The 12,683-nt window shown below is 43.0% G+C and overlaps 1 protein-coding gene and 1 non-coding gene across 9 annotated transcripts in view; both read left to right on the forward strand.

The window, feature by feature from the left end:
* Positions 1-2,995: 2,995 nt before the first annotated feature.
* TRNAG-CCC (transfer RNA glycine (anticodon CCC)) lies at positions 2,996-3,068 on the forward strand. Its single transcript has one exon. It is a non-coding gene; the product is annotated as a tRNA-Gly (tRNA).
* A 6,774-nt stretch (positions 3,069-9,842) lies between these two features.
* Positions 9,843-12,683, forward strand: part of CHRDL1 (chordin like 1) — a 125,576-nt gene continuing 122,735 nt past the window's right edge. For 3 of the 8 annotated variants that reach the window (XM_065916146.1, XM_065916145.1, XM_065916150.1), the window contains exon 1: positions 9,846-10,231. In XM_065916146.1, coding sequence (XP_065772218.1) covers positions 10,080-10,231 — 152 coding nt within the window. In that variant the 5' untranslated portion in view covers positions 9,846-10,079. Of the gene's footprint in view, positions 10,232-12,683 lie in introns of all 8 variants that reach the window. The other 5 variants (XM_065916148.1, XM_065916149.1, XM_065916151.1 and 2 more) reach the window with 4 other exon arrangements.

Below are 12,683 nucleotides of genomic sequence, written 5' to 3' on the forward strand. Positions count from 1 at the left end.
AAAGGACTTTACTTAGTGTGGAATAGCTCTCACATTTGGCCTAAGGAATGGGGGCAGGGAGGAAAAGTGGGGAAGGAAAGAACTAACGGGCATTATGTAAGGCATTATGCCAGGCCCTCCTCATACATTAAACCACCAAAGCAGCAATATTATCATCCTCTTTTTACATAAAAGGAAACAGACTCAGAAAAGTTATATGACTTGTTGGGACTCAAACTCAGAAATATTTGATTCTAAAACCATGCAAAGATCTCCTGGAGAAGGGGATGGCAACCCACTCCAGTATTCTTGCCTGGAGAATTCCATGGACAGAGGACCCTGGTGGGCTACAGTCCACAGCGTCACAAAGAGTTGGACATGACAGAAGTGATTTAACACGCAGAGCATGCAAGACAATGAAATAGTCACTTTTGTGGGTTCTACTGAAGAATAATAGTGGATCACTCTATTCTTGCTTGGAAAATTCCATGGATGGAGGAACCTCGTAGGCTACAGTCCATGGGGTCTCAAAGAGTTGGACTTGACTGAGCGACTTGACTTTCTGCTCCCTAGCTTTGAAATAAACACAAATACTGTGAGAAGTTCATGGCAGTTCTAAAGAACTGTGGGTACCTTGAGATCCTATCATAAGCTATTTAAGCAAAGACAGTTTAAAATGATTGATGCTTTATAGCAATAAAGCTACTAGGGAGGCAATTTCTATTCCACCAGATTGCATTTTTCTATACACACTATAACACTTGGACACATTAGATCTTCAGTTTGTTTTTGTGACGTCCCTAGTGAACAAAGTTTACATACCTTTGTGAGACTGCTTGAAAATGTAGTTAAACTACGTGAAGAATCCTCAACCAGAAGTGAATGTATTTTATGTTCTACCCATTTGACTCACTCATGGTAATTGTGGGCATGCTATAATTTTGAATCAAGGAATACAATCCCTTCCATCTTTTACATATTTACTATAATCCTGCACGGTGTGATGAGTTTAACCTCAATCTTTAAAATACATATGTTCCTGAAATTTCCTATAAACTAAATCTTGCTTTTTGAGTGGTTTTATGATAAATTTGGAGATATGTGTGCTTCTTTGGGAAGAGAATGATGTAAAATTCTCCCACAATTCTCTTAAAGTCATTTAAAAGGAAAATAATTTCTATAAAATGCTATTCAGATATAACACATAGCACAAATCAAAAAATTCCTTTGGTTATTTTTGTTTGATACAATAACTGAAAGGCATAAATGGAAAATGATAGCTTAGTTAAAAAGAACACACAGAACCAAAAAATAATGACTTCTATTAACTCTGTTTCCAAGATTCTATAAGCTGCTCTGTTTACTTTCTCTGGTTTTCACAAAATGCAAGGAAACAGAATTGTTTTTACTGGTGGTATCAGTCAGAATTGGGCAGATTACGCTGCAAATAGAAGCAACCTCCAAATCTCAGAAGCTGTGCTGCACAAAGTTCCACTTATCACACACTTTTGATTTCCAAAATAATTCTGCTGTGATCTTTGCTCATCTTAGTCACTTTGAAACTCAGGCTTCATTTCAAAATATGCATTCATGATTCCTGTGGTAGTGGGAAGAGACTGGGACAAATCATGCACTAACTCTTTATTCCCACACATCACTTCTCCTAAGATTTCAATGACCAAAGCAAGCTATGGTTTTCCCAGTAGTCATGTACGGATGTGAAAGTTGGACCATAAAGAAGGCTGAGTGCTCAATAACTGATGCTTTTGAATTGTGCTCAAGAAGACTCTTAAGAGTCCATTGGACGGCAAGGAAATCATTGAGAGTCCCTTGGACTGCAAGGAGATCAAACCAGTCAATCCTAAAGGAAATCAACCCTGAATATTCATTGGAAGGACTGATACTGAAGCTCCCATCCTTTGGCCACCTGTTGTGAAGAGCCAACTCATTGGAAAAGACCCTGATGCTGGGAAAGATTGAAGGCAAAAGGAGAAGGGGACAGCAGAGGATGAGATGGTTATACAGCATTATCAACTCAATGGACATGAGTTTGAGCAAATTCCAGGAGATAGTGAAGGACAGGGAAGCTTGGCATGCTACAGTCCATGAGGTCACAAAGAGTTGGACACAATTTAGTGACTGAACAACAAAGCAAATCAGATGGTTCTCATAGTAGGAGGTGAGGGTAAAGTTCTACATGAACCTTAAAGAAAGAAAGATGGAAATGTGTGTAGGTGAACCACACTTTTGACAGCCAGTTCTGAGTTCTAGCACTTTTTAGAAATGACTAGCAAGAAGAAAAGTAACAAAGACAAAAATTCAGTAACATACATGAATACACACAAGTGATAAATGGGGTCATATTAAATGCAGCTAAAGGGTCCTCAAAGGTCAACTTCTAGATACTGAATCAAGTATTTGATTAATACAAACTTTAGGTTGGTCTGATTTTCTGTATAAAGAAGTAAACATATGCCATAATTTGCTGTGTGCTGTGCTCAGTCACTCGGCCATATCCAACTCTTTGTGATCCCTTGGATTATAGCCTGTCAGGCTCCTCTGTCTATGAAATTTTCCAGGCAAGAATGCTGGAGTGGGTTGCCATTTCCTTCTCCAAGGCATCTTCCCAATCCAGGAATCAAACCTGCGTCTCTTGTGTCTCCTGCATCAGCAGGCTGATTCTTCACTGTGCCACCTGGGAAGCCCCATGCCATAACATACTTCTCCTTAACCCCTATATGCCCTGCTAGTTTTTGAAAATCAAATAACCAGATTTCCAGGTTCAGATAGGATAAGAAGGATTTAAAATGCTAATATCTATATTCTCAGAACATTAATCAATATTAATCATTCCATAATGCTTCCATTTTTAACTCACTTCTTTCACTTCTGACAACATGGATGAACTTTGAAGGCATTATGCTAAGTGAGATAAATCAGACAGAAAAATACATATACTGTATGATCTCATTTATATGTGGTAGCTTTAAGGGAAGAAAAGCCAAACTTTGGGACTTCCCTGGTGGTCCAGTGGCTAAGACTCTTGACTCCCAATGCAGGGGGCCCAGGTTCGATCCCTGGTCAGGGAACTAGATCACCCATGCTACAACAAAGATCGTACATGAGGCAATGAAGATCTCCAGTGCCACAACTAAGACATGGTGCAGCAAAATAAATTTTTTTAAAAGCCAAACTTTGAAACAGTAAAATGGTGATTGCTAAGAGCTGCGGGATGAGGGAAATGGGAGATGTTCGTCTCAGGGTACAAGTTTCTAGTTTGTTCTAGATAATAAGTAAGTTCTAAGATAAAATAAATAAGTTCTGAGACTCTAAGGTACAGCATGGTGACTACAGTTAGCATATAATTAATATATAATATAACCCCATTATATACTTAAAAGTTGCTAAAAGTGTAGATCTTAAAAATGTTCTCACCATAGACCAAAAAAATGTAATTATGTGAGGTGATGTGAGGTGATGAACACATTAACATGTTTAAAATGTTCTTCAGTTCAATTCAGTTCAGTCACTCAGTCATGTCTGACTCTTTGCGACCCCCTGAATCACAGCACGCCAGGCCTCCCTGTCCATCATCAACTCCATAGACCAAAAATATGTAATTATGTGAGGTGATGTGAGGTGATGAACAGGTTAACTAACATTATTGTGACAATCATTTCACAATATACACATATGTCCAATCATTATGTTGTACATCTTAGACTTACACAATTAATTGACTAGGTCAATTAAATTGCAATAAAGCTGGGAAAAAAGAAAATATGTGTTCTACAGCACACTTTATACAAGATTAGCACACAACAATCAATTGCATTATATATACTAGCAGTGAACACTGGAAATCAAAATTAAAACCACAATAACATTTACAATTGCTCCAAAGAAAATAAAATATGTAGGTATGAATCTAACAAAATGTGTACAAGATCTATATGCTGAAATATAAAAAGCATTGATATACGAAATTGAGAAAGACCTACAGAAATGGAGAAATACATTGTATTCATGAACTGGAAGATAAGACACATGAAAGCTGTCAATTCTTGCTAAACTGATCTATAGGTTTAATGCAATTCCTAGCCAAATCTGAGAAAGGTTTTTTGTAGACATAGATAAGCTTATTCTAAAATTTACACAGGAAGGAATGGGACCCAGAATAGTTAAAACAATCTTGAAAAGGAAGAATAACGTGGGAGAATCACTCTATTTGATATTAATCTTACTATATGTCTATAACAATAAAAACTGGATGCTGTTGATAGAGGGATAGACATAGAAATTGATATAAGGAAAGAGACAAACTAGAAACAGACCCATACAATACCCAACTGATGTTTGACCAAGGTGTAAAGGCAGTTCAATGGAGGAAAGACAGTTATTTTCAAAATGATGCTGCAGCAACTGGACATCCACAGGCAAAAAGTTAACCTTAATCTCAATCTCATACCTTATATAAAAATTAACTCAATGAATTACAGATTTAAATGTAAAACTTAAAACTATAATATTATAAAATATAGGGGAAAATTGATCTAGGGCTAAACAAAGCATAACTTATATGCAGAGTACATCATGAGAAACGCTGGGCTGGGTGAAGCACAAGCTGGAATCAAGATTGCTGGGAGAAATATCAATAACCTCAGATATGCAGATGACACCACCCTTGTGGCAGAAAGTGAAGAAGAACTAAAGAGCCTCTTGATGAAAGTGAAGGAGGAGAGTGAAAAAGTTGGCTTAAAACTCAACATTCAGAAAACTAAGATCATGGCATCCAGTCCCATCACTTCATGGCAAATAGATGGGGAAACAGTGGAAACAGTGACAGACTTAACTTTTTTGGCTCCAAAATTACTGCAGATGGTGACTACAGACATGAAATTAAAAGACACTTGTTCCTTGGAAGAAAAGTTATGATGAACCTAGACAGCATATTAAAAAGCAGAGACATTACTTTGCCAACAAAGGTCCATCTAGTCAAAACTATGACCCAGCAATTCCACTTCAGGGCACACCGAGGAAACCAGATCTGAAAGAGATACGTGCACCCCAATGTTCATCGCAGCACTATTTATAATAGCCAGGACATGGAAGCAACCTAGATGCCCATCAGCAGATGAATGGATAAGGAAGCTGTGGTACATATACACAATGGAATATTACTCAGCCATTAAAAAGAATTCATTTGAATCAGTTCTAATGAGATGGATGAAACTGGAGCCCATTATACAGAGGGAAGTAAGCCACAAAGATAAAGACCAATACAGTATACTAACGCATATATATGGAATTTAGAAAGATGGTAATGATAACCCTATATGCAAAACAGAAAAAGAGACACAGATGTACAGAACAGAATTTTGGACTCTGTGGGAGAAGGCGAGGTTGGGATGTTTCGAAAGAACAGCATCGAAACATGTATATTATCTAGGGTGAAACAGATCACCAGCCCAGGCTGGATGCATGAGACAAGTGCTCGGGCCTGGTGCACTGGGAAGACCCAGAGGGATAGGGTGGAGAGGAAGGTGGGAGGGGGGATCGGGATGGGGAATACATGTAAATCCATGGCTGATTCATGTCAATGGATGACAAAAACCACTACAATACTGTAAAGTAATTAGCCTCCAACTAATAAAAAAAAAATGAAAAAAAAAAACTATGGTTTTTCCAGTAGTTATGTATGGATGTGAGAGTTGGACTCTAAAGAAAGCTGAGTGCCAAAGAATTCATGCTTTTGAACTGTAGTGTTGGAGAAGACTTGAGAGTCCCGTGGACTGCAAGGAGATCCAACCAGTCCATCCTAAAGGAAATCAGTCCTGAATATTCATTGGAAGGACTGATGTTGAAGCTGAAACTCCAATGCTTTGGCCACCTGATGCAAAGAGCTGACTCATTGGAAAAGACCCTGATGCTGGGAAAGATTGAAGGTGCCAGGAGAAGGGGACGACATAGGGTGAGATGGTTGGATGACATGACCGACTCAATGGGCATGAGTTTGAGTAAACTCCAGGAGTTGGTGATGGACAGGGAGGCCTGGTGTGCTGCAGTCCATGGGGTCTCAAAGAGTTGGACAGGACTGAGTGACTGAACTGAAACAAAGCATTCTTAGACTTATTGTCAAAACACAATCAATCTGTAAGAGGAAAAACTGATTAATTGGACCTCATCAAAATTAAAAATGTTTGTTTTATAAACGCTTAGGGGAAGAGGATGCAATCTGGGGGAAAATATTTGCAAAGCACATATGCAACAAAGGATCAGTACCTAAATAAAGAACTCTTAAAATTTGTCTGTAAGAAACTATTCAATTAGAAGATGCCAAGATATATGAAGAAACATTTCACTGAAAAGGATACACAGACGTTAAATATAAACATGAAAAGATGGTAGCTATCATTAGGCATTCAGTTCAGTTCAGTTCAGTTGCTCAGTCATGTCTGACTCTTTGCATCCCCATGAACCACAGCACGCCGGGCCTCCCTGTCTAACACCAGCTCCTGGAGTCCACCCAAACCCATGTCCATTGAGTCAGTGATGCCATCCAACCATCTCATCCTCTGTTGTCCCCGTCTCCTCCTGCCCTCAATCTTTCCCAGCATCAGGGTCTTTTCCAATGAGTCAACTCTTCACATCAGGTGGCCAAAGTATTGGAGTTTCAGCTTCAAAATCAGTCTTACCAATGAACACCCAGGACTGATCTCCTTTAGGATGGACTGTTTGGCATTAGGGAAACGCAATTTAAAACCACAATGATATATCACTGTACTCCGATCAGGATGGCTAAAATGAAAAATAATGACAACAACAAATGCTGGCAAGGATGTAGAGAAACTGGATCTCTCATTCACTTCTGGTACGAATATAAATAGTGTAGACACTCTATAAAAGCATATGGCAGTTCTTACAAAACTAAACATGTACTTGCCATACAATCCAGGAACTGCACTACTGGGCATTTATTCAGGGGAAATGAAAATTTAGGTTATGCAAAATCTGTAGACAAATGTTCATAGCCCCTTTATTTGTAATTGCCAAAATTTGGAATCAATCCAGATATCCTGCAATATATGAATGGTCAAACAAGCTGTGATACCTCCATACCATGGAATACTACTCAGCAGTAAAAAGAACAACTTTAATAGATCTCCGGAGAATTAATTTGAGTGGAAAAAGCCAACTTCCAAAGGTAACCTATGTATGAGTCCATGTAATATTCTTAAATGACAAAATTACAGAGATGGAGAACAGTTTAGTAGTTGCCAGGAAAAGGGGGAGAGAAGATGAGTAAGAGTGGAGACCCTTGTGGTGTTGGCACTGTTTAGTATCTTGACTATGGTGGTGATCACATCAACCTACACGTGATAACATTCCATAGAGCTATACACACAGGCAGATGGGTGTATATAGAACTGTTGGAATTGGAATAAAGTGGATAGATGCTATTGATGTCAATTTGCCATTTGTAATATTGTACTATAGATATGCTCTGCCAGGTGGCCCTGTGGTAAAGAATTCACCTGCCAATGCAGGAGACACAGGCTCGATTCCTGGGTCAGGAAGATCCCCTGGACGAGGAAATGGCAACCCACTCCAGTATTCTTGCCTGGGAAATTTCACTGACAGAAGAACCTGGGGAGCTACATACAGTCCATGGGGTCACAAAAGAGTAGGACATGACTTAGTGACTAAACAACAACTATAGATATACATGATGTTATCATTGGGAGTGAAAGGTATTTGAGATCCTTGTGAATTATTTCTTACAATTGCATATAAATCTATGATTATCTCAAAGTAAAACTTTTTAAGAATGACTATGAGATGATCTATGCTTGATTCCCCATTTAACTAGTAGAGAAAAATAAAGCATAGAGATAATCATCAGTTTAGCTTGAAAAAGACCTGGTACAAAGTCTAGGTTAGGACCCACATTGGAGTTCCAAACTCAGAAATCAAGACTGGAATGAATACAAGGACCACCAGCATTTACACTAATGAAGAACCTTTCAGAGCATTCCAGCACCCCCTTATACAGTTGCCAAGTGTACAAGATATCCTGAGCAAAAACTGCCCAGTTGAAAAGAACCATTTGATCATAATAAATCATTGTAAGCTTTTAAGCCACTAGGTTTGGGGATGGTTTGTTATGGAGAAACCAGAATACTACATCAAGCAAGGGGAGCCAGTGGTTTTAGCCAAATAGATGAGTGTTTAAATCTCAGTGAGTCTACTGATTTTTAATGCTGGGATCTATGCTTGTCCCTGTCTGTTCCCTGACACCCATATCTGAATACTGTCTAAGCACATTGGGAGTGATGATGGGGGTTGGGGGATGTAGATATAAAGGAAATTAGGCAACCAGTCCTTGGCCTTGAGGAACTCAGTGTAGTGAGACAAAACATCAGTGCCTTAAATGGCATGAGAATGGTTATGAGGCAACAAATCAGCAAGTTCAAGCTAATATAGTACAGCACAAATTGAATGCATGCGGTAATGTATGGCTACCTAGGCGGCAGGATGGAGATAGACATTTCGAGCCCTGAAGGCAACATTCAGAAAGGGCCAACTTTTCTTTGTTAACACTGAAATAAACATCCCCAGCAATTCAGGGCTAGTTGGATGATATTAACATTTGTGAAGAAAGAAAAAAAAAAAAGAGTTAACTTCCAGGGACAATTGTTTTTGTTTTCATTATCCTTTGTTCTCTCTTCGTGATATATGCTATGGTTTTGGCGAGCACAATTGCTCTGAGCATCAGTTTCCTCATCTATAGACTGGCAATAACAGCCAGAGAGCAGTGGGTTGAAAGTCAGGAAATCTTAACTGGAAGGTCAAATCTATCTAGCGAGGCCTTCCATACATTACGTCTCCAGCTCCCTCCTCCATCAGTTCCTCCTGTGACAGGAAGAGGTTGAGATGAATGGTCCAGAAGTTCCTCGCCAACTCCAACACTTGAGGCCACGGACAGATCATTCGGTTTGTTGTGAGAGTTTAAAAGGTAATGATGATGCATAGGAAAGTACTCTGGAAGCCATAAAGTGGCATGTTGATGTTAACAGTATCAATATAAGGCAGTTCCACCTTGAAAAAATCCTGCAGCTCTCCTTTAAATTTAGGACCTTAAAATATAAGTGGGTACTGTTTGTCAAGGCACCGCTTTCGGGCCCTTAGAGGATTCTGATAATTTGTAACTCTTGCTCATGGAATAAACTCAAATTTGGACTAGTCCATTTCGGGTTCACCAAGGGGTCAGCAGTGATACTGCGATTTCACGGATGGGTTCTTGGTGAGCCACTCCCAAGTTTTCTTCAAGACACCTAACAGTTATTGGAGACCCTTTCCCTGGGGTTTAGGAACTCTCTTGGTGGACGAAAGCAGATTTCTAAGTCGTCCCCTGTCCCTCAACAGACACACACTCATCGCCATTCTGCCTTGAAGGGCACCAACGTTTTGCCACTTTACTAGCCGCGATGTGGATTTGGGATACACCTCGAAATGATCAGCAGCCTGCTATAGGGCATCATTTTCGAGGCCAATTCATCCCGCGTCCTGCGCGCCGGCTCGGGACCAGACCAGGTGCACGCAGAGCGGCCGTGGTGCCGGAAGAGAGGGGGCTGAGGGCTTCCAGCAGGGAAGTCGGAGAGTAGTCGGGGTCATCAGGCCATGAGCAAGCGGCGGGGAGCTCCTAGGCGCCTCCTGCGCGGAGCGGGAGGAGGGGCCGGAGGAGATGTGCGGTCCCTTTAAGACCCCAACGCTCGCTTAGCCAGAGGAGGGGGGGTGGGTGCCGTGGGGGCGCTGCGTGATGGGAAAGTCGCCGGCTCAGACTCACACTTTCTCCCGATTTCTTAACTTTCGGGTCGGGGGATAGGGGAGAAAGCGGCGGTGTCGGGGAGGCGAGGGGGTGCGGGCTTGCAGCGGCTGCGTGGTCTCGGACTTCCCGCCCGCGCCGAGCCGCCGGCCTCGCGGGCCAAGTGGGGAGCGGGCGGCGGGCGGGCAGGTGGCCCCGGGCCGCCGCACCCGCGCCTTGGCTCTGCCCCCGGGAGCCGAGCGAACCGCTGCTCCCTCGTGGTGTGAGGGCGGTGATGTTTTTCCTCCCACCCACTTTCGAGTCCCCCCTCCCCCCTCGCACGCACTCTAGCTCTCGCCACAACCTGCGAGTCCCAGACCTCGGAGGAGCGCCCCGGGTGGCTCGGAGCGCCTGCACGCGTGGACCACGGAGGAGGCCGGTGGCCAGGTCAGTGAGCGGTGCCTGGCGCCTGCTTTCCCTCTCTTCCTTTCCAGCCTTTGCACAGGTGGGCCGTCTTCCCCCAAGGCACCCCAAACTTCCCCGAACCTGCCACCCCAGCCCGCTCCCTGCTCCAGCTGCCTGCGGCCCGGCTGGAGGTGGGGCCCAGGGCGCTGGACCAAGGTAGGTCGGTGTGTGTGTGGGGAGGGGGGGTCGGCTTCCCCCGGATTCGAACTCGCCACTCCGGCTAGGCCTGCGTAGTTCCAGGCTCTGGAACTGCGGGGAGGCCCCTTGGGTAGCCATCTAACAGGTTCTGCCGTCCCCTTAGTGATCGCGTGTGTCCCAAGCCTTTTTTGCTTGCTTGCCGAAGTGCCCTGGACCAGTAGGTGGTTCAGACGTACACAAGTTAACGAAACAGCAGAAGGGGCTGGAGGCTCCTCTGTCCTCCTTGTGGACATCTGCCTCATTTTCCGGCCGGGACCACTGGGGTCAGAGTTGGAGCCGCTAAGCTCAGAGTGCAACGCGGTATTGCCAGAACTCAGGGCCTGGAAAGCCTGCCTTCTAGTTCCTGCCAGCCCTGCCACTAACTTTATGAGAATGGGCAGTTGAGTTCTCTGATCTCCAGGATGCCCATTTTGAAGGTGGAATTGTTGTGGGGAATCAAAAGGAAGTGATCGATAGCACGGTGTTTTGCAAACCAAACTCCAGGGCTTGTTTGTCCGTCATAGCAGCGATCGAGGCATCTCAACTCAGACCAGAGACACCCTGGCCTGAAGCTGCCATTTTTCAGGGACAGCCCACCACAAGTGAAGGGAGCTTTTCTTGTTGGGTGGTAGACTGGGGAGAGGATTTTAGCTGATGGACTCTGGCCTGAGACTCCAGTGTCTTCTTACTGTTTGTCCAAAAGAGAATTGTTACCCTGGGGGCTGTCCCACAGATAATAGTGAATGTAAGATCACAAGCGTGGTGAAGCCTCTAGGAAGGATTAAAGGAACACTGTGGGGCATGAAGAGCTGGCTGACCTGCCCATCCCTTAGCCTTCCTTTGGGAATGTCTCTGATTCTATTCTACCCAGGAAACCTCTTCTGAGAACAGACAGAGCCTTGACACTTGGCTGCCCAGATCCCTTGCAGTCACAGCCAGGCAAGGAGCCCTTGGTCACCTCGCTCATTGCAAATGAACTTGGTGAATGCTTGTTTCAGGAAGGCACCTTAATGGGTACATTTCTTTAGGTTCTGACATGTTTCTTAGACTCCTGTAAAGCCCACTCACCCTCCCCCGCTCTGCAGCATTGGTCTCAGAATTTCTGTTTTCTTTGTTGTTTTCTTGTTGGGGCCTGGCTTTCCCCCAAATATGTCAATGGCTACATTTCTAAGTAACCTGTAAAAGAGCCAGTGCAAGTTCAATGGCACAACGGCCTGTGTGAAGCAGACAGAGAGTTAATGCCGAAATAACTCCAGTTAACTGGGTCAAAGTATAATTTGAAAAATTAAGGACAGTTTGGCTCTTTGCAAGTGTAAGAGTCGGCATGTTTGCTGAGCAATGCTCACTCGTGTTTATTGCTGCAGCCCCAACAAATGTCTTGAACCGTTCTCCTCCCCCCACAAGAAAAAGTTAAAGGGATAAAGAGAAATTGAACAGAGATCTGGGGAGGGAACTCTTCTAGGTTTATAGCTCCATACAGAACATAAAGGCAGGACTTCAGGATCTTGTAAATCAAAAGTGATTATTTATAAAGAGATTCATTTTCTGATGTTCTTCATCCCAGCCAGGGAGGCCACACAGATGACAGGAACGCCAAAAGAGATTAATTGCTCTCTAGTCACCAACTTTTCTCTTTGCTCATACCATTAGTTGAGACCCAAGAAAAGCAAAAAAAAATTAAAAAAAGCCTAAGAGCCGTTTTCTTGCCAGCTTGAGTTATGAGGCAATGCTACTGTTCACCAAATCACCCAACCATTGTACAAGAAAAACAATCCAGTTGGTTCTTGCATGGGGAGACCCGAAAACCACGGCTTCAAAAATCCCCCCTGAGAGCCATATGTGATTATGATAAATTGGATTTCAGTGGTTTAAAAAAAATCTTTCTCCTTTGGAGGCTTGGGGGATAAGCTTATTAAAGAAGGCTCGGGAAGAACCTCACTGGGGTGAGTCGCTGTGTTAAAGCCGTTCATGGAAATGATTTGCTTCGAGGGAACCTGGTGACTCTCAGAGGACAGAGCTGGACATTCTGAATGATTGAAGGAGGGCCAGAAGCTCCCAGAAGGGATCTGGTCATCAGAACCCAGGTCTTTTGAAGGCTGTGAACATGTCCCAGGAAAATTTAGTCGCTGTTTAAGGAGCAGGAACGAGATAGAGAGGCAAACCAGTGCTGCAAATCCTGGCTGATAGCATAAATTATTCTCTATGACCAGTTCTGCTTTGGTTACATACTCTTAATTTGAAACCATGGATTTTAAAT

This window comes from Muntiacus reevesi, chromosome X, assembly GCF_963930625.1.
Source record: "Muntiacus reevesi chromosome X, mMunRee1.1, whole genome shotgun sequence".
Taxonomy (NCBI): Eukaryota; Metazoa; Chordata; class Mammalia; order Artiodactyla; family Cervidae; genus Muntiacus; species Muntiacus reevesi.